General features: G+C 63.3%; 2 protein-coding genes across 2 annotated transcripts in view; one reads left to right on the top strand and one right to left on the bottom strand.

Moving 5' to 3' along the window:
- The window catches only part of PRMT2 (protein arginine methyltransferase 2), a 6328-nt gene extending 2911 nt beyond the window's left edge, over positions 1-3417 (top strand). Inside the window, exons 7-10 of the mRNA XM_044675699.1 lie at positions 872-1001; positions 1487-1623; positions 2598-2769; positions 3322-3417. Of these exons, the coding sequence (XP_044531634.1) occupies positions 872-1001; positions 1487-1623; positions 2598-2769; positions 3322-3354 (472 nt within the window). The 3' untranslated portion in view covers positions 3355-3417. The remainder of the gene's footprint in view (positions 1-871; positions 1002-1486; positions 1624-2597; positions 2770-3321) is intronic.
- Positions 3418-9087: 5670 nt separating this feature from the next.
- The window catches only part of DIP2A (disco interacting protein 2 homolog A), a 53638-nt gene continuing 42248 nt past the window's right edge, over positions 9088-20477 (bottom strand). Inside the window, exons 21-27 of the mRNA XM_044675700.1 lie at positions 19650-19820; positions 18323-18384; positions 16468-16525; positions 12734-12808; positions 11396-11570; positions 10954-11077; positions 9088-10728 (exon numbers count right to left, since the gene is read on the bottom strand). Coding sequence (XP_044531635.1) covers positions 10476-10728; positions 10954-11077; positions 11396-11570; positions 12734-12808; positions 16468-16525; positions 18323-18384; positions 19650-19820 — 918 coding nt within the window. The 3' untranslated portion in view covers positions 9088-10475. The remainder of the gene's footprint in view (positions 10729-10953; positions 11078-11395; positions 11571-12733; positions 12809-16467; positions 16526-18322; positions 18385-19649; positions 19821-20477) is intronic.

Raw genomic sequence — 20477 nt, forward strand, 5'->3', positions numbered from 1 at the left:
GGGACTGGGGGTACAGGAATGGGGGGACTGGGGGGCACAAGGATGGGGGCCGGCGGACAGCCAGAATTGGCCAGAGTCAGGGAGTCAGCCTGGCACCGAGCCCCGCCAGGGGGCAACGGCATAATCTGTGCCAGCTGGGGAGAGGGGACGGGGCAGCGGACCCACTTCTGTCCCTCCCTGTGGGACCCTGTACCGATGTCCGCCCTGCCCAGGGCCGCCAGCACCTCCTCTGTCTGGTGAGGCCCGAGCAGTGGGCTTCCTCCAAGCTCCAGGGCCGGGGCCTGCATGGGTGCGAGGGGCAGCCGCACTGCGGCTCCACCCCACCAGCTTTCCGAGGTCGTGTCTGGAGAGGCCACAAGGCCGGCCGCCTCCTGACCCCCCCCCAGCCCGTGAGGCTGCCGTCTGCAGTGTCTGGGTCCGTCCGTCCCTCCGTCTGTCTCTCCCTCTGCGTCCCTCCATCCACCCCAGCCGGGCTCTCTGGTGCTCCTTCTTTGGGGAGGGGCCGGAGCAAGGGCCTTCCGTGCTTCCCTGGGGACCCTGTAGGGGAGGCCCTTTGGGGCTGCCGCCTGCCTGTCCTGCCCGCAGGGCCCCCCCTCGCCTCTGGCCACCTCTGCAGAGGCCTCTTTTGTCCTTGGGCAGAAGGGGACGGACGAGGGGAGGGACGAGGCGGCCGGCCTGGCTGCGGCCCCTGAGCACGCCTCGGAGGTGAGGAGGGCAGAGCGGGGACGCTCGGCTTCTGGATGGGGCTCCTGACGCTGCTGGCGCGCCGCCCGCTCTCCTGCCCGGTGCGCCTCCCATTTGGGGGCTGCGGGGGAGGCCGGGAGGGGCGCCTGCAGGCCCCGAGTCCGGCCCCTTCTTCGCCCTTTACCAGAGCTTTGGCCGTCCGAGAATTTTTGGCCAAACCCAAGTACAACCACGTTCTGGAGCCCGGAGAGTGTCTGAGTGAGGCCCAACCCGTCTTCTGGCTGGACATGAGGACCGTGCAGACTGCCGACCTCGAGGTGAGAGGCGGGGAGGCCCAGGCCTCGGCCTTCGCCACAGGGGCCTCCTCTGCCGCAGACGGCCTCCCCCACGCCCACTGGCCCCCCAACCTCGGCCCCAACCTCGAGGCTCCCCCATCCCGGGCGGCCTGAATCGGTAGAAGGGCACCCCGGGCCCGAGGAGGGGCGCTGAGCCTGCCTCTACCCCGGGCCCAGGCCTCCGCTCGGGGTCAGAGCCTCAAAGGCTGGCCGCCGAGGCCCACAATCTGCTTCCCCTCACAAGGGGCTCTCACTTGTGGAGCTAAAGCCGGACAGAGGCCCGGCCACTGTCCAGCTGCACAAGAGGGACTCTGCCCCCTCGCTCTGCTGCCATGGATGGACAGTCGCTGAGACCGGCCCGAGGTCCCGACTCCCAGGCCAGCTCCGGCCTGTCCCCCGCAGGGGTGGGCGGCTCGCTGAGAGGGCTTGGGGGGGTCCCCGCATGGTGCTGCCCGTTCCCTCCCCAGGAGATGAAGGGCGAGCTGTGCTTCTGCATCCGGAGGGCCGGGACTCTGCACGGGTTCGCGGCCTGGTTCAGTGTCGAGTTCCAGAACGTGGGGGACGACGGCCCCCGGCTGGTGCTGAGCACGGGCCCCTCGGACCCGTAAGTGTCGGGGGGCCTCGGCCAGGGGCCCCGGGGAGGCGGCGGGGAGCCAGCCGGACGGGGGCCGATCCGGTCCGAGTCAGAAGCAGTCGGGGAGTCCCAAGAAAGGAGACGGCAGGATTTCTGCGAGAAGAGGCCCCCCGAAGGGTCTGCTGTGTCCAGGCCGAGGTGGGAGGAGGGCCCACGAGGGACCCCAAAAGATGACAAAGGGGGCTTGAGGCTCGCCAGGGGCCCAGAGCAGACCCGGCAGTGCGGGTCCCCCTCGTTCCGTTCTCCCTCAGGGACGTCCTCAGGCCAAGGCCTTCATGAGAGGTGCCGGGCGCCCCGATATCTGCCCCAAAGACAGAGGGATGGGCTTGAGGTCCCACACGAGGTGCAGAAAGTCAGGCCGCATCGGCAGGGTCAAGGGGAGGGCAGCACGTGCTTGACCTTCAGTGGGGGAAAGGCCGGCATGTTCTTCGGCCAGCCGGCCAGGCCTGGAGACCGCTTTGTCCCCGTCCCTCCAGGGAGTGGTTGGGGTTCTGGGCCCCCCTCGTCCACGCCCTCGCTGCCTCAGCGGGCATCTTCCTCGTCCTTTGGGGCTCTACGTGGGTACCCCGGCCCCCAGGACCCCGGCCTTGACCCCTCTCCCGCAGGCTCGCCAGCCGAAGGCCTCTGAGCGCCGCTCTTGGCGAGCCATGTCTGCCCCCTCGGGCACCGGGGCTTCCTGGAGGAAGCGGCATAGCCGGTCCCCGACCCCTCGGATGCCACCCGGGTGGCCCAGCCTCTGGCTCCCCTCCTGGGAGAGCCCCGGCCTCCCTCCGTCCCCGGCCTCGTGGAGCTCGCGCTCGCTCTCTGGCCTGTCCGGGCATCGCAGGCTTCTAGAACCAGGAGCCTCGGGCAGGCCCTTGTCCGGAGGCCCGGCGAGCAGGGGGAGGCCAGCCTCTACGGGCGCCCCGCGGGGCCTCCTCTCTGAGCCGCGCCTTTGCCCGCAGCGCCACGCACTGGAAGCAGACCTTGTTCATGCTGGACGAGCCTGTGGCCGTCCAGGCCGGAGACAGCGTCACCGGCTCCGTCCTGCTGCGGAGGAACCCCGTGTGGCGCAGGCACATGTCTGTCACCCTGAGCTGGAGCATCACCTCCCGGCGGGAGCCCGCGTCCCCAAAGGTGCCGGGGGCTCCGGAAGGAAAAGGGGGTTTGGGGGCCCCCAGCCTCGCTGACCCAGAGGCACCCCCAGAGCCTGGGGAAGGATGGAGAGCCGGGCCTGGAGCTGGGAGCACCTCCCAGCAGGTGACCCCTGGCCAGCCCTTCCCGATACGCAGTACGGCAGGGAAGGGAAGAGCCGTCCGGGGAGCCCCCTCTAGCCTGGGGCTTCTCCTGACCCCCGGGCGGCCTCCATCTCCCCCTCGGCCTCTCGGAGGGGGCCTGAGCGCAGCCTGGGCTTACCGCGATCTCCTGGGGTCGGGGCCCCCACTCGGGGCTTTCAAATAGAAACAGCCCTGAAGGCCGAACCAGCCCAGAGTGGACGCTGTGCCCGCCTTTTCTCCAGGGTAGCCGCGAGGTCTCGGAGCAGTCCGCCCGCCAGGCAGGGCCCTCCTTGGAGCCCCGGGTTCAAGCCCTCCCGGGCCCCGGGGCTTGGCCGCCAGCCTTCTGGGCGTCAGGGAAGGCCCCGGCGGCTCCAGAAAGCGGCCCCTGCTTCATTTTCCCACCTTCTTGCAGGTTGGAGAAAAAACCTTCCCAATCTGGAGATGACGAGCCGTGGGGCCCCCGGCACGGCCGAAGGACACAGGCACCGGCCATCGGGGCCCCCTTCCCCCGCCCTCCGTGAGAAGCAGCGGCTGAATACGCCCATTCTACAGGCGAAGAAACTGAGGCTCACCGAAGCGGAGGGACTTGGGTCCCCCAGTGAGCGGCAGAGCGGGGAACGGGAGCCGGAGACCCCCCGCAGCGGGCATCCTCCGGCTCTTCTTCCTCAGTCTCCCTGACGCCGCAGGCCGGCCCTCCCCGGCCTCCCTCTGGCAGAGCCTTCCCAGTCCTCGTCCACACGGCGACCCTTCCGGCGTCCGCTGACCTGAAGGCCAGGCTGTGCCAGGCTCACCCGGATTCTCAGGCCTGGACCCAGCGTTGGGCCCTCGGCGGGCCTGCTCTTGGCTGCTGCCTCTTGTCCAAGCACGCAGTGGAGTGGGGGGAGTAGAGGAGCCCCCAAGCCCCCCCTTGGCCCCTCATCCTTGGGGCCCACCTTCCTGCCCACTGCCACAGGCCTCTGCCGGCGACTTCCCTGTCACCGCCACTGCCACCTGCCTGCCACATGCGGGGGCTCCAGGGCAGCCGCTTTGCCTCCAGAACGGCTCAGAGCCCACAGCCTCGGCCTCGGCCTCGGGGGGCCTCTTGGGCCGAGGGAATGGACAGCCAGGATGCCAGACACACGATTGCAAATGGAAGGCCAGAAGGTCCTCCATCACCCCCCGGCGGCCCCTCTGCCCTCCTCCGTCACCCCCCGGCGGCCCCCCTGCCCTCCTCCGTCAGCCTCTGGGCCACTCTACCAGATAGGACTTTCGGGGGGCTCAGGCTGGGTTGGGGGGCCAGGCTGGGGGCTCTTCTCTGGCTTTCCCAGCTTCCCTTTGGCTGCTCCTTCCTTCCGCCTCTCCTTTGGCCTTGCCCATCTGTCAGGGACTTGAGGGACGTTCTTTGGCTCCACTCTGAATCTGGGGGACCCGAGACAAAGGGGAAGCGGCGTCACGGCACGCACGTGCCCTCGGCTGGGCCTGAGCACCGGAGCGCCGGCGCCTTCCCGCCCGGCTTCCTCCCGCGCCTGCTCTGCTAGGGAGGAACCGACCATCCGTGTCACCTGTGGCGGCCGGAACCACGCCCGGAGACGAGGCCTCGAGGGCTTTTCTGCTCTCAGACAAGGTGTGGCCTCTGTGGCCGCCCTCCGGCCGGCCACCAAGCGCTCCTTCTGCAGAAACGGGTTTTGCCACCCTCCGAATAAGGGTCCTGGGTCGGCCCTTTTGCCCGAGACTTTCCACGGGGCCCGGAGGGCACGCCAGACGAGGACCCTCCCTGAGAGCTGGCTTTGCTGTGGCCCTTTGGAGTTGTGGACACGAATCTCCCGGCCCCGGGAGAGCGAGCGAGGGACGGAGATGGTTCTGGTTGGTGTTAAACCGCTGAGCGAATTGGGCCTCGCAGCGATGAAGGGACTTGCCCAGGGTCACCTGTCAGAGGTGGGAGTCAAGCCGGAGTCTTCGCCCCGGGTCCAGTCCACTCGGTCTCATCAGGTCCTCGTGCCCCAATGTCGCTTGGTCTCCACGCCTCGAGCCCAGGTGGTTTGGGCCGGGGCCGACAGGACCGTGAAGGACCCACAGGGATCTGGTGTGAGTATTCGCAGGACCGCGAGGCCCCCTGCACACACAAGCCCGGCCAATGGTGTGCACGTTGCAGATTCAAGTCTAACCGGCAGCCTCCTCTTGGCCTCTCCTCGGCTCTTGGAACGGCCTCTAGTGCTGCCGAGGAGCCGGGGAGAGCCCAGCCCAGGCCCCCGAGGAGGAGAGAAAATGCCGGGACGGCTGCCCTGCTCACAGCCAGCTGCTCCCTGGGCACTCCCTCGGGAGACCCGGAGGCGAGGGCGCCCTTTTCCGCTTCTTTATGGTCGTGCAAAGCCCACCTCCCCAGTGGCCATGGTTGTACGTGTTCTCTCTGGAGGCGGATGAGGGATCCAAGATGGCTCTTAGTGTGTCCAGCGTTCTCCGTTCTGCTTACTTTGCTCTGCATCAGTTCCTGCAGGCCTTTCCAGCTTTTTCTAAAATCACGCGATCGTCCTTCCCCCGACTTGTGCTGGGCTCCATTTTGAATCGTGGGGCTCATGGGACGCGGCCTCTCTCGTCATCGTCCCCAGAGGCCAGTGGCGGGCGAGTGATGTCTCTGTGAAGAAGCCAAGACTGAAAGGAGGCCTGAGAACCCAGAGGACGGGCAGCACCCAGAGCCAGGCTCCCCACTGGCTCCCCAACCCCCGTCATCCAAAAGCCCTTCTGTGTTTCGGCTTCACCGCCAGCTAACAGACCGTCTCTCCCTTAGCCGGGTCTCTTGCTGCTGCTTGGCAGTTGGGGAGCGCCACTAAGCACCAAGGGCTGGGTCTGGAGTCAGGCAAACGAGTTCAAATCTGGCCTCAGACACTTACCAGCTGGGTGACCCTGGCCTAGTCACTTCCTGGCTCTCCACCTGCTTCGTTTTCATATCAGCACCCACCTCCCAAGGCTGTGAGGATCACACGACCTTCGCCCACCATAGAGGGCTGTACAAATGTTGGCTCTTCTTGTTACCGTCGGGTAGAGGGTTTCGCCTTGTTCTGCTTTACGCCAGAGGGCAGAACATGGAGTAGGTGGTGGGGAGATGGTCGAGGAGGAAGATTGGGCTTAGCTAATGCCAGGAAAGAACTCGTGACTAGAGCCATGCCAAAGGGCGTGGGCTTCCTCTGCGCGCGGCGAGTTCCCGTCCCTGGAGGACTTCAGTTACTGGAAGGGAAGCCTGTACAGGTCAGAGCCCAGGCTGAGACGCTTCCATGCTAGATTCGGGGACTGCATCATAGCGGTTTGCTTTGGAAGAGCCCTCGTCTCGCCCTCCCGTGCTCCGAGGAAAAGCAGCAGCAACCGGAAAGCCAAGAGCCGAGGGGGCACGAGGTGAATCGACCAGGGGCCAAGAAGCCCCCCAGGACACAGCAGCCACCCTCCTAACTGGTGCCTGTGGTCACAGGGTGGATCGCTGGTTCCCTCCTCCTCGGGGGATGCCAAGTCTTGGCTTTGAAAGCTCCCTGTGAAGGGCGGAGCAGGGGGCGCGGGAGCCACCCGGGTTGGGAGGGCACGAATGGATTCTGGGGAGACCTCACCCCCCCCCCCACTTTCTCTGCTGTAAATAAATGTTTATCGGAACGCTTATTGCCAGATTGACAAGCGTTTAATCAGAGCGTGTGTGTGTGTGTGTGAGACAGAGAGGGAGAGAGCAGAACCTTTCTAGATCCGATTCTCCATTTAGCTGGCTCAGGCCAAGCCTTGGCTCACCACAGATGGCACGATGAGATAAGGAGCAGCTCAGAAAGAAAATGCCAGCCCTGTGCTGAGGACAGAGGCCAAGAGAGCCCACTCGGCTTCCCACTCGGGCCTTTCAAACCCTGTTGGCTCTGCCTCCCTTTCCTTGGCCAACAATGGCCTTCGAACTTCCTGCCGTCTGCCCTTCTGGGGTGACGTGGCACACCGATGCCAGGAAATGCTGGCTTCGGGCTGTCCGCGGTGGCATGTTACTGTGTGACACCCGTGTCCCGCTGTCCGGGTGCTGCAGGATGGAAGTCTTTTACTTCACACATTTCAATCCGTCAGTGGGGCCTGCACGGAGGTCCGATCGGCACCCCCCACCCCCCGGCCACACGCAGCCTCGTGCTGCCTTCTAGCCACACTCGCCTCCGGCAGCGGGCTGCAGGTGGACCCGCACAGAGCCAGGAGCCCAAGGCTCGTTCCCCGTCTCCTTGGCTGAATCCCCCCCAGGTCACCCCCTCTGCACGGAGGCCTTCCCGTTCACTCCGGAACCTTCTATCCTCCCTCACTCGGCGTCTCATCGGCTGCCCTGGTTTAAGGGCCGTCTGGGCTAAGAATTCCCGAGTCTCCCAGGCAGAACTCGCGATCTTCCCCCCAAGCCCTCCCTGCACCTTCCCTTCCACCTCCCCGTCCTCTTGGCCCCTCAGCCCCAACCTGGGAGTCATGCCGGAGCCCTCGCTGCCATCCCCAGCGTGGTGCGATGTCACCCCTGCAGCGCCTTCCGCGTGCACCTCGTCTCCTCTGACGACGCCCCCGCCCTGGGGCGGCCCCTCCTCGCCTCACCCCTGGACTGTTACGGTAGCTGCTGGGGGGGGGCAGCCCGCCAGTGTCTCCCCTCTCTGGTCCAGCCTCTCCCCCAGCACTAAAGGGTGGGGCCAACCGCGTCGCCCCCACTCATTAAACTCCGGCGGCTCCCTGTCGCCTCGCTGTCCAGCCCGGTCCCACCTTCCCTCTGGCACCCTGAGATCCAGTGGCCCCGGCGCTCTCTCTGGCGGTCCCCCAGAAGGCTCTCCGTCCTCGGCGCTGTGGCCCAGCCCCTTCCTTCTGCCCGAAGCTCCTCCTGATCCGACTCTCGCAGCCTCCTGCCTAACCTCGTGTCTCCATTGATGAACCTGACATTGAGGCTCCGTCGTTTTCACCTGGGCCTGGCGGTTGCCCCGTCAGAACGCCAGCCTTGGCAGTCGGGGTCGCCTCGCCGTCTGTGCCCTCGTTGCCAACACGATGCCTGGCACACAGACCGATCCACTGGTTCGTCCCCTTTCCTCCGGGCCCCCCAGAATCGCCACCATTTCTCAGTGCAGCCCCCTGTGGCTGCTCTGGCCCAGAACCTCGGCCAGAGCATACCATGCACGACGGGCCCCTCCGGCTCGGCAGGGCTACAAGTACAGGCCCCCGTGATTCCCTCGAGGCGCTAGTAGTGATCTGAAGGGGCTTGTGAGGGGCCTCAGCGGAAGAGTCAGGCCTTGGGCCCGCCGGTGCCCACAGAAAAGCTCCCTAAAGGGTAGTAAGGCCGGTGCAGGCATCGCCACCCAGGCGCCTGGCCATTGCTCATTCTGCCTCCCAGGGGATGCGTGGCTGCCCGGCCCTCAGTGCCCAGAAGAGCTTTCACAGAACCAGGGGAACCGCCTGACCCAGCCTTCTTAGATTAAAGAGAAGGAAAGCACGACCCACCCAGGTTGGACTTCTCTAGTCTGCCAGGCAGGAAGTAGCAGAGCTGGGGAAGACTCGAGCCCAGGTCCTTCGCCGGCCGCCTTGGCGGAACCACAGCTAAGGGGTCGGGAAACTGGGCATCGGGAGACCCGAGCTCGAGTCCCCTCCTCTGGGGATTCTCAATCCTCAAAGCAGGGACTCCTGGAGAAACCTGAGCTCTTGGGAAATCCCAGGAGGCTCCTCTCCGCGGTGCCTCTTTGGATCTCGCACCTTCCCTGGGGCCAAACAGGAAGACAGCTAAAGCTGGGACACCCTCTGCAAGCCTTGGAGCTCCCCCTAAATGCGAGGTGTCGTTCTTCATCGAGAACAGCACTCCCCGGGGTCCCTGAGCCTCAGCTTCCTCGTCTGTCAAATGAGGGGGTTCAGAGCTATTATCGGAGATCTGGAAGGGCCCCAAACCCCTCTATCATACAGAAGAGGAGACAGGGTGGCTCAGCCTGGTCACGGGAGGACCGTGTGACCAGTGTCCAAGCGAGAGGTCAGCGATTCCTGTGACGGAGGCCCCCCGAGAGGCCTGTGGGCCTGGCGCAGACCATCCAGGACTGCCCTTCCCTGGACACGACTCCTGATCTAAAGGCCATCCCCAGCCTGGCCGTTAGAAACTCAGGCCGGCCCCACGCCGGGCCACGCCACGGCGGCAGCAGGGTACACGTCAGCTGGCGTTCCAGCTTTTTAATGGGACAAAAATACCAAATCCAGTCATTTTAAACGTCTTTAATGTGCTTCTGAAAATCTCACTTTACAAGGCAACTCGTCGTGCCGATCTTTCCATACAAAAGTCTGACGATGTTTTATTGGCTATAAAACTACAACATGAAAACTGGGCTTAGGTAGTTCTTCTCCCCTGCCGGTGGCCGGCCTAGGCCCGTCCGAGGAAGGTCCGTCCACTGCCGCGGCCGCCGTGCCGGGCTTCCCCTAATAAGTTAGCAGTTCTGTACATAATTACATCACGACGCCGTGAGTTTTCGTAGGGATTTGGATCGTAGGCCACAGCCAAAGCCCACAAGGGCCAACAGAACTGCTCTCCCCGGAGCTCCGCATGGGCAGAGAAGGGCGGCAGGCTGAGCCGTGCCCGCTGTGCCCGCCAGACTCGTTGGGTTTCCGCAGACGGAAGAACCACTGGCTTTCTTAGGCACTGATCCAGCCACGTGTGGCCCGCAGGGAAAGCCGGGCCCGGGACGCCCCCAGCGAGCCGATTCTTTATTAGCCGTAGAAAAATAATCTGTTTGCTGGACTCGAGCTCGTCCCCGAATGCTCGAGCGTCCGAAGGGGGCCCCCTCCTGGCCAACGTCCATCGGAGCCAGGGAGGGACGTGGCCCGAGGCCCGGCGGGCACGACGACCACGCCAGAGTCTGAGCAGCAGCAGCAGCAGCAGCAACAGGAGAGTCCGCCTGGCGGGGGTGTGCGTGCGTGTGCGTGCGCGTGCGTGCGTGTGCGCGAGACGGGACTTCCTGACGGAGGACGCCGAGGACGGCATCCCTCCGGACGGCCGTCACGGACCGAGTGGCACGTTCTGAGGCGGATGCTGACGGGCCCTCCGGAACCAGCAGGGCAGCCAGGCGCGGGAACTCCGGGGGCACCCGTGACCCGAGAGCCCGGGCGGGGCGGGGGCGTGGGGGAGCTCCTGCTGCGGGCGCCTTTTAGACGAGGAGGGGCGCAGCTTTGGTCCTTCGGCCCCCTCCTCTCGAGGGACGCGTCCGCGACGCGGGAACGAAGGAGTCGGTGACAAACACCAACCATAAAAAAGCGGGTATTGCATTTCCGAGTTTCAGAATGTGCAAAAACACTCAGAATGCAGTAGAGCAAAGCCGGGCGCCCCTCGCCGGTGGGCACGACGCGGCAGGATCCTGCAGGCAGGACCGAGACGCCCCCCCGAGGGAGCGGGGGCCGCGTCGGGGCTCAAAGAACCCCCCGATTTGCTGCCGCCAGTGGCCGGAACGGGCGCAGCGGCGGGGACGGCAGTCGATGAAGCCGCCACGCTTTCCCCTCGTGGCTGGGTGACCCCCGACTCCTGACCCCCAACCCCCAGGGGCTCCGGTTCTGGGCAGCGGGCAGGGCTCGGGGCCGGTATCCGGCCCACATTCACATGTTGTAGGCCACGTAGATGGGGTCCAGCTGGTCGGCCAGGAAGCCGTCCCGCAAGTGCATGCGCTGCTTCTCCCCCCGGGAGTTGATGGGGATGACCCCGGGGTCCACGATGACCACGACGCCCACGATGAGGAAGTGCTCCTCCAGGATGACGTTGGTCACCAGCGCCACCAAGTCCAGCGCCTCCTGCTCGGGGCCTTCCAGCTCCACCACCACCACCAGCAGGTTGGTCCACGTAAACACGGCGCTGGGGACGGGGGCACAGAGTCAAGCCCGAGACAAAGGCTGCCCCGGGGGGCCGGGCATCGGGCCATGATGTGGGCTCCAGGCTCCGATGCCCCCAGCACCCACCCTCCTTCCTAAAATGACCCCACGCCTAGGCGCCAGAGGAGCGGCGCCGGCCCCCGGCCAGGGGTCAGCAGCCGAGCCCCAGGGCCGCCCCTCACACCGCGGCAGGCCCGGCCACTCTTACCACTCGGCGATGCTCTTGTGGGCTCGGATCACGGAGGTCTCGATGTCGATCGGGTGGTACCGCATGCCCCGAAGCTCCAGGGTCTCGTCCAGGGAGCCCACCACGTACAGGGCATCGTGCCTCTCTGCCAAAGGAGGCCCCAGCAATCACACACCCGAGCCTCACAGCCCGAGGGGAGGCCGCCGGGGGCCCGGCTACCCCGGGCTGCTCTTGCTACCTGTTTCCTGATACGACGACAGACAACCGAGGGGGAACCATCACCCCGTCAGGGTCTCCCACCTACACTGAGGGCGGACGTCCTTGCCGTGACCCTCGGGCCGCTTCCTTTGCACCCCGGGGCCAGGGGAGGGCCGGAATGTGGACCCCCCTGGCATGGGTCCGAAGCAGCTCGGCGCTCTCAGGCACTGCCCCGCCGGCCGCTGGGCCGCCCCCTCCCTCTTACCTCCACTGGCATCAGTGAGATCCGTCCTTCGGAGGAAGCCCAGGTAGCCTGTCCTGGCCCAGATGGTCTGGGTGTCCCCAAAACTGAGGCGAGCGCTGAAGTGGTCGGCGTGCAGCGACTCCTCCCCGTAGACCGTGTAGTAGCCCGTGGCGTTGTGGGGGCTGCTCACCCAAATCTAGGGAGGGAGACACCGAGATCGAGAGCCGGGCCGAGGCAACAGGTGGAGGAAACAGGAGCCTCCGTAATTTAGGGGCCCCGACAGCCTCGTCGTTGGCATCGCAGCAGGGCCGAGTTGTCGCTGGACAGCCCATGTGGGCACGGCAGTTTCGAGGGACCCCGAGGGGGTGGGATGGACTCTGGAGCCTGTTTGGATGGCCTCCACCCCCGCCATGCCCATCACCGTGAGCCCCCGGGCACGGCTGTTCCCTGGGAAGAGCTCTCTGGGGGCCTGGCATCGAGGAGAAATCCAGGGGCCCGGCCGGGCGAGCCATCAGCGTGGAGAGACGTCCCGCGCTCACTGAATGCCCGAGTGGAAATCGTGAGAGCAGATGTCATGGCTACAAACGAATGGCTGACCCTGACATCCCAAACGTGCCGGCCCCTCGTTTCCTGCTCCCGTGGCCCCCTCTGGCCCGCTGACACTGTCTACGACCCTCCCTCCAGTGGCGCGGAGCCCCCAGGCCTCGCCACAGCCCTCGAGGTCCCCAGACGCTTCTCCCCACCATTACAGCAGAGGCTCCTCCTGAGAGCAGAGCCTGTCCTGTCCTTCTGGGCACGCCCTGGGCCTGGCACCAAGCCTGGCACCAAGGAGGAACTTCATCCACGCGTGACAGAGCATGTGGAATCCGCGGGGGCAGCATCCGAGGCTCTTCCCTCCCCTCCTGGCCTCCCACAAGGCAGCACCAGGTGGGCAAATACAGGCCCTGCCGGGGGGCTCTCAGCCACACGCAGTGGCCTCACCCACCCCCCACAGCTGGTCCCAGCTTTTCTCCCCCCTCCTCACAGCCTCCCCTCCAGGATCCTGGCAGTCTTGAGCCATTTGCCTCCTCCTGCTGGGCTGAGACAGACAAGAGGGGCCAAGCGGCCATGGGGAGGGGGCGTCAGGCCGTGAGAGCCACCGACAGAGAGCAAGGGGGCCCGGGGCTGGGGGCAGGCCTGGCGCCCTCCATCCATTCCTTGGAGCCCTGCCATCCGTTTAGCCCTTCCTCTAAGTAGGCCTGCAGCCCCAGCACCTGGCCAGAGTTGAGGACGAAGGACGACCAAAGGATGACCGCGGCGCACTCCCGGTCTCTCGGGATGCCACCCTGGCACGTGGCCAGCTCCCCGGCCAAGGCTTACCTCGCCCAGGTGGGAGTCGCCGAGGGGCCCCTTCGTTTCTGTGTGGGCGATGATCACCTTGACGCCAGGGAGAATCTGCAAGGAGAAGGAGCAGCCTGGTTGGCACAGAGGGAGCAAGGATGCGGCTCCTCAGGGAGAAGGGCGTTGCGACCCGGGGCCACGTCGCTACTTGGCCTCGGACCTGTCCCGAGGGAAGGGAAACGGGCACCGGCCAGAGTGAGCAGAAATGAAGGGAGGCTCTGAATGCCTCATATAACCCAGCCCCGGGGGCCCCGATGCTAAAGGGGAGAGGTGCCCCCCGACAATGGCCCTCCCCCATCTTCAGAGTGTCCACGCCCCCTTCCCTGGCTTGTGGGCATTCTCTGTGAAGAGGGCCATGCCAGGGCTTCAAATCTCTACCACTGCATTCTGGGGGCCCCAGGATTCGCTTGCTTCTTCTCAGCACTTTTGGGGGCTTATCAGAGATTGTGAGGTCTTGAGGCAGGCAACGAGGTGGCCTATGAAGGGGGCACCAGGCCTGTAGTCAGGAGCACTCATCTTCCCGAGTTCAAACCCACTAACTGTGAGACTCTGGGCAAGTCATGTAACCCTGTTGGCCTCCATTTCCCCATCTGTAAAATGAGCTGGAGAAGGAAATGGCTGAGGCTTCCAGTACCCATGTGTGACCCAAATGGGGTCACAGAGTCAGACAGGACGGAAGTTCCTTGAAAGCCAGGATTACTGCTCTCGTGCCCCTGTCTCCGGCACCCCACTCAAGACCTAGCGTGCTGTCAGAGCTTAACCAACATTGGTTGGCCCACAACTGCATGGCTCCTTTGACAACCACATTCCTTCCTGGTGGAAGGTCCACTTAGCTCCAGAAGTTTTCCCACTTAATGGGCAGTGGGGTGCCATGGAAAGAATCTTGGCCTCAGATGCTCCCCTCCAGGCATCGTGCCCATGGCTGGTCCAGCTCTACTGCAGCCTTCCTTCTGTGGCTCCGGTAACGTGTGCTCTGGGAATCTGGAAGCTCTGCCAGTTGGTACGTGTCGTATTGACACACCCTTTGTGGTACCTCATCAAGAGGCAATTTCCCTCCGCTTCTGACTTGTGCTTTGTTGAGTCCACGATGGCTCCCTCTGCCTTTTTAACTTCAGCTCCAGCCCCATGCCTGTACTCTGTAGGGTTTCCCTTTAAATGTGTTTCCTGCAGATGGCATATTGTGGGATTCTGCTTCTTAATCCACTCAGTGAGCCTCTTCCATTTAAGGGTGAATTCATTCCATTCATGTTCACGGTTAGGATGACTAACGTGGGTGTTTCCCTCCATCTTATTTTTCCTGCTTAGCCTCCTTTCTCTCTCCTTTCAGGCTTTCCCCAGTCACAAATGTTCCGCTTCTGGCCACCACTCTCTGCCCCTTTCTCTTATTTCTCCTTCCTTCCTACTTCCCTATAGAGTAAGACAGACTTCTATATCTGATTGAGAGCGGATGCTACTCCCTCTGAGATAAATCTGATGAGTAAAGGTTCAAACACTGCCTGTCACTCCTTGCTTCATTTCCCCCTCCACTAGGAGCTCTTATGAGTTTTCTCCTGCGAGAGAATATACTGCCATCTATCTCCCCATTTCTCTTCTCTTGGCATGTTGTTCTTTCTCATTCCTCAGTTTTGTCTTTTTTTCCCTTTTCATTCCATTATATTCCACTTAGTCTCTGCCCTCTGTCTAGGTATATTCCTCCTCACTGCCCTAACAGTGCTAACGTTCTTCAGCATCTCAATCCTCACCTTCCCTGCAGGAATGTCAATAGTTTAGCCTTAATGAACCCCTTAAGTTTTCTCTTTCCTGTTTATCTTTCAAAGGTTCTCTTGAGTCTTGTATTTGATCATTGCATTTTCTGTTCTGCTCTGGTCTGTTCATCAGAAATGCTTGAGAGCCCCCCATTTCATTAAGTATATATTTTCCCCCGCAAAGATTAGGCTGTTTTGCTGAGTCTGTGATTCTTGGTTGTAAACCTGGATTCTTCGTCTTGCAAACCCAGTCCTTTAGTGTAGTAGCTATCGGGTCCTATGTAATCCCGACTGAGGTATTTGATATTTGAATTTCAGGAGGTGATCAGTGGGTTTCGCTTCTCATTCAAGTATATCAGAGCAGTTTTTCCTGATAATGTCTCACAATGTGGCGTCCGTTAGATTCTCTTTCTTGGATCTATTTTCCAGGGTAACTGTTTTTCCATTGAGACACTTGAGTTTTCCCTCCATTTCTTCCTTCTTTTAATTTGATTTGATTGCTTCTTAATGACTTATGGAGTCATTACTTACATTTGACCAAGCTATTCATTCTTTCTCATTTCTTCTCTCGGTTTTTCTTCTATCTTTCTTATTTGATATTTGAACTATTCTAGGCGTTCTTTGGGACCTAACCCCCCTTTCACCCTTTCCTCTGAGGCTTCCCATGCTTCTGTCCTTTTCTGAGCTTGTGTTTTGGTCTTCCCTGCCCTAAGGAGCTTTCCACAGGCAGGTGTTTTCTTTGTCTTTTGCTCGTTTTTCCAGCCAATTTTCATGACTTTGAGCCATGTTAAGGTTTCACTCTGTTGCTGGGGTAGAGGAGGAAGCTGCCTCAGGCTTCTTTAGCTGCTGCTCCAATGTGTGCTGGCTGGGGCAGCCTAGATAGCCCACCACGGGCAGGCCTGTAGCTATTTGGCTGGACACCTCCTGCTCTGCACTGAACTGGGTTCCACTCCCCGTGTTGGTCAGCTTAGACTTGGCCAGACCTGCTCAGAGTCCTCCTTAAGCCTCCTCTCCAGTAAGATGGATCTTCATGACCGACTCTTGACATTACCTTGGGGAGGATGACTGTTCCGTCCACCTTTCGTTGGTTCTGCCACTCCACAATTTGTTTTGAGGCATTTTTCGTGCTTGTTTGGAGATGAGTTTGGGCCATCTCGGCCCCGGAGGCGGAAACTCTTGTGTCTGCTCTTGCTGCTGCTTCTGTCGAGTCCCTCCCATTCGGGCCTCTTAGCAGGCAGCGGTCCTGTGAGAGCGAGCGAGCGAGCCTTCTTGAAGAAATCTCGACCTTTCGCAAGTTTTCTTCTATTTCTCTGCATCACCCACTTAGGAAAACCCTCTCGTGTCTCCTTGCTATTCTCTGGCACTCTCTTTGCCTTCCCTTTCCCTTCGCGTCTTGGCTATTTGCAAAGCTTCGGCAGGCAGCCATTTGGCTTTCTTGGTCTTCCTTTTCTCTGGGAGGTTTCTGGTTGCTGCCTCCAGAACCATCTTGCCGCGGGGGAGAGACTAGCAGAATTCCGCCAAGAGGACGCGTCGGCCACAGCAAACAACCCAAAAGGCGTCTCTCCACTCGGACAGCCCCGGACGGTCAGGCGGCCAACGAGAGGCGGAGAAGCTCCACCGAGTCACGCACGGCAGGACTGAGCGGACTGCGGCGCAGGCCAGGAGCTTCTTAACGGCGCTGGCTCGGCCTGCTCTTCGCACGGACTAAGATTAAATCGAAGAACGTCCCTTGTGACTCGGAAGTGGAGCCGATGAACGGACGGCAGCGCTCGGATCGGAGCCGGCGGACGGCGCGCCAGAACCACGGTCAGAGGTTCACAGTGCCGAAGACGAGGCAGCCACAAGAAAACCTCCCAAAAAAGAAGAAAAGAAAGCAAAATGGCTTCTGATGAGACGGAGGCTCCGCCTCAGCCCAGGGTTTGTTTGGGAAGGACGTTCCGAGCGCCAGACGGTGGCCGTTTCTATTACCTTTCCGGACTCCATCAAGGGCAAACTATGCGGGGAGCCCCGTTCTACTAGCCGCACCCTAAAACGAAAAAGAGAGAAAGTTTCTCAGACACTTTGGGCTACGCAAGCGCCTTTGAAAACACAGTCAGCGAAGAAGCCAAAAGATCCCAAACATCTTTCCCGAGGAGTCCCGCTCTGCTTCCTGGGCAGCAGGACCCCGAGCGGCTCGGCGTGGCCGTGCCTCTCCCCCAGCAGGGCGCATCACGGAGACGCTCGCCGCGGCCAGAGGGGCCGAGATGACTCGGGCTCCCCCCGGAACACGGCGCCAGCTCGGAGCGCCCCGAAGGGCCCCTGCGGACAAGCCCGCGGAGATGAACTCGAAGTGTCCGAGGAGCGACGCGGCCCTGCCGGGGAGCCCCGGACAGTTATGGATCGGGGAGCGGCCCGTCTCCAGGGCGTCGCGGCCTTGGCTGGGCCAACGGGCAGCGGAGAGGGGCCTGGCGGGGAGAAGCCGCACAGAAAGGGGCCCGACGCCGTCGGCCGGGAAACGGCGGCTCCCCCAGGAGGGAGCTACGGGCCCAGTGAGGCGATGGCCAACACGGGAGGCTGTCCCAGTGGAGGAGAGGGGCCCAGGGAGGGAGCGGGACAGTCATGGGGGGGACAGCCAGGAGGCCAGCTTGGCGGAGGCACGTGGAGAGAGGCCGAAGCAGCCCCGCAGCGGGCAGAGGGCGGCCACCAGCCCGCGGCCGCTCAGGGACGGCGCACGGGGAGGCTGTCGGGATGGTCCAGGTCTGTCAGCCGATCAGCTAGCGGCGATGAAGCGGGTGCTGGGTCCTGGGCTAGAAGCCGGGGCTACCCGGAAAGGCACGCGTGGGGGGCAGCTGAGGGGCAAACAGGAGCCCCTGAGCATCTGCACAGGGTAGGCATGGCCGGGGGAGCAGGCGGGGGGCCGGCTGGGACGGCTCCAGGATGCTCGTGAGGGGAGGGCCGAGAGCCGGTGCTAGTCGTTGGGGGCCCCGGGGCCACCGCGGCAAAGGGGAAGGCCAGTGGGGGCCTGGCAGCGGCAGGGGTGGCGGGGCCGACGGCTAACGGATTCCGTTTTGGACACTGAGTGCGAGGAGTCTTCAGCGTGTCCGGCCGGAGCAGTCATGCAAGCAGCTGGAGATGCTGATCTCGGGCTCAGACGGAGAAGGGGGCAAGAGACAGACATCCGGGGGCCGCTGAGTCCAAGGCAGATCCTGGGGCGGCCCAGACCCCGCGGGGGCCCCGGACGGGAGGAGCCACAAAGGCAGACTGTGAAGAGGCAGGCTGAGCCCCAGCAGAGAGGAGCGCCCGGCGGGCGTCCCCGGAAGGCAGCCGGGGGAGGCCTCGCTGTCCCTGCCGCCAAGGATGGCCACGACCTGCCTGAGGTCCGTCCTCACAAGCTCATGCGGCCGCCCGGAGCACCGGGCCAGACACCCCTCGTGCCGTACAGACAGAGCCCTGGACAAGTGGCCAAGAACACCCAGATCTGAACAGGGCCTGGAGGACCCCCTCGCCTATCTGGTGTGGGGAGGCTCACACGGCCCCTCTTCTAGTCACATAGAAGGAACAACGTGGGGGCTGCTGGGGGGGCTCGCTGAATAGAGCCAGGCCTGGAGGCGGGGGTCCCGGGTTCCAATCTGGCCTCAGACACTTCCTCACTGGGTGACCCTGGACAAGTCACGTACCCCACGGCCTAGCCCTTCCTGCCCGTCTGTCTTGGAACCAATGCACAGACCAAAAAGAAAGGAAAGAAACAATACGTGGAAGAACAAGAGCTTCCCCGGCGCCAGGGGCCATGTTGTCCTCGGGGGCCAGACAGCCCGAGGCACCCAGAGAAGAGGGGGCGGCCTACCTGTCATGGCGCAGGGCCCTCATGTCGACGTACACCGTGGTGGGGTCGGGCCCGGCCGTGCCCTGCAGGGAAAGCAAAGGGAGCTCTTTGGCTCGGGGCCCACCAGAGCGCTGGCACTAGCGAGCACGCTGCCGGCCCCGCAAAGCCTCGGAGCGGCCATCTCTGCTCCTCCGGGCCCGTGCGTGGAGATCACGGATGTGCCGTGTTCAGGGCCTGCTGCAGCATCCACACCAGCTTCCCTAAAGGCCACTGGCAGGAGGCTCTCCCCTACGAGCGCCTCACTCTCACGGCACGAGTGGGGCGGCCTCCCTCCCTCCCCAGCCCCCCACAGCGAGCCCCACACGGACACGAGGATAAGAAACACAAGCGAAAGCGGGCCAGCGGCCTCCCCCCCCACATGGCCCTGTGGTTTTGGCGAGCCTGCTTTGAGGAGTCGTGGGACTCCCACAAGCCGGGCCCGGCCACGGTCAGCGGCCTGAGAGGACGGACAGGGCCCATGCACACGCACATCACCGTACCTGCTCAGCCAGCTTTCCCAGCCTGTTGGGCTGACAGGGGCCACAAGCGGAAGGAGCAGAGGCCGGCAAAGGGACAGGGACAGAGGAAAGAGCCAAGAGGGAAACGGGCGACAGGAACAGAGACACGGTCAGAGAGAACAGAACACAGCAGCGACCTCGACAAGAGAAAGGGAGGCCCGAGCGAGCGGCCGCTCTCGTGGGGGCAGCACGGGGCGGCCAGACAGCAGGCCGGAGGGGAGCCCCTGAGAGGCCAGACTTCTCTCCAAGGGGCACCATATGGGACATTCACTGGAAAAGCCTTCGGGAGAGGCCTGCGGCCGCGTCCCCCTTCCCAAGGGCCCCTCTGGCAGGACACCCGCTCTCTCCTCTGAAACCCCCGCAGTTTGGAAAGGGGGAAGGAAGAGCCGGACAGGCTCTAAGGGGGCTGCTCCCGCCCGAACCCCTGCACGTCCCCAGGAAAGGGGCCTCAGAGCCGCCCTCGGCTGACTTTCCAGCCCAAAGAAGCATTGCAAGCGGCCGCCCCAAAAGCACCCAAACGTCCGGGCCTCACAGGTTGGACACAGAAAGGCGAGCGGGAGGGGAAGGAGACGAGGACCCGGCAAGGCGGCGGGCCTTCGAGGCCAACGTGGTGGCAGAAACGGTCCTAGTACTGTCTGGAGGGGCCCATCTAAGCCCGTCCCCACATCTGACGGAGAAGCCAAGGCCTCCCCCCACACCCCACGGCCCCAGGACCAGTGCCAGAACCCGGAGCCCACCCGAGGGAAAGGCCCAAAGGAAGGGACTTGGCCCGGGCCGAGAGCTCATCTCACCTGTAGGCAAATGGCCACGTTCACTCGGCACCCAAAGGTGGTGCTCACGGCCCGGGCCGACAGGCCCAAGTCCTTGAAGAGCTTCGAGAAGGACTGCGTCAGCGCGATCCGCGGCCTCTCCTCCGCCACCACCATGCACGTGCGCACACACGACAGGTTCACGCTTTTGGCCTGTTGGGGAATGGGGAGAGGGCGGGGAGGAATGAGGGCCGGCCAGGCTTCCCCGGGCTCTGGGCCTGCTCCGGGCCAGGAGTGCTGTCATGCTGCCCCTGATAGGGGCTAAGCGAAGGGGGTCAGGCGGGAGCCAAAGGCCATCGTTTGCCCTCCAAGCTCAGAAATGCGGCCCCCGCGGCCGCCACGTGCCCAACACCCAGAGTCCATCGGGGTCGCGGCTGCTCCATCCCTTCCCACAGGCTCTCTGGTGCTGGGGGGACCATGGACTCAGGCCTTCACTCATTCTCCAGCCTCCTCCTCTGGGCCCCGCCTGAATCGCCGTCCATCTCCTCAGCCTCCCTGGTCTACGGCCACTCTGGCTGCCCTGCCCTACTTGCTGACTGGTAGCCACCCAGCACGGGAGGAGAGAGGCTCACGGGTCGGATCAATCCCACTCAACTTCCCTCCGGATGGACATCAGGTCCAATTCATCCCAGATCTTGCTGCATTTGGCCCAAAAAGCAAATGGTTCTTCTGTTCAAACCTTTCACAACCCACCAGCTACCTCAGATGTCAGTCCGTCCATCCTTCCTTCTTTTCTTCCTTCCTTCCTTCCTTCCCTCCCTCCCTCCTTCCTTCCTTCTTTCCCTTCTTCCTTTCCTCCCTCCCTCCCTC

This window comes from Gracilinanus agilis, chromosome 4 (genome assembly GCF_016433145.1).
Source record: "Gracilinanus agilis isolate LMUSP501 chromosome 4, AgileGrace, whole genome shotgun sequence".
NCBI lineage: Eukaryota > Metazoa > Chordata > Mammalia > Didelphimorphia > Didelphidae > Gracilinanus > Gracilinanus agilis.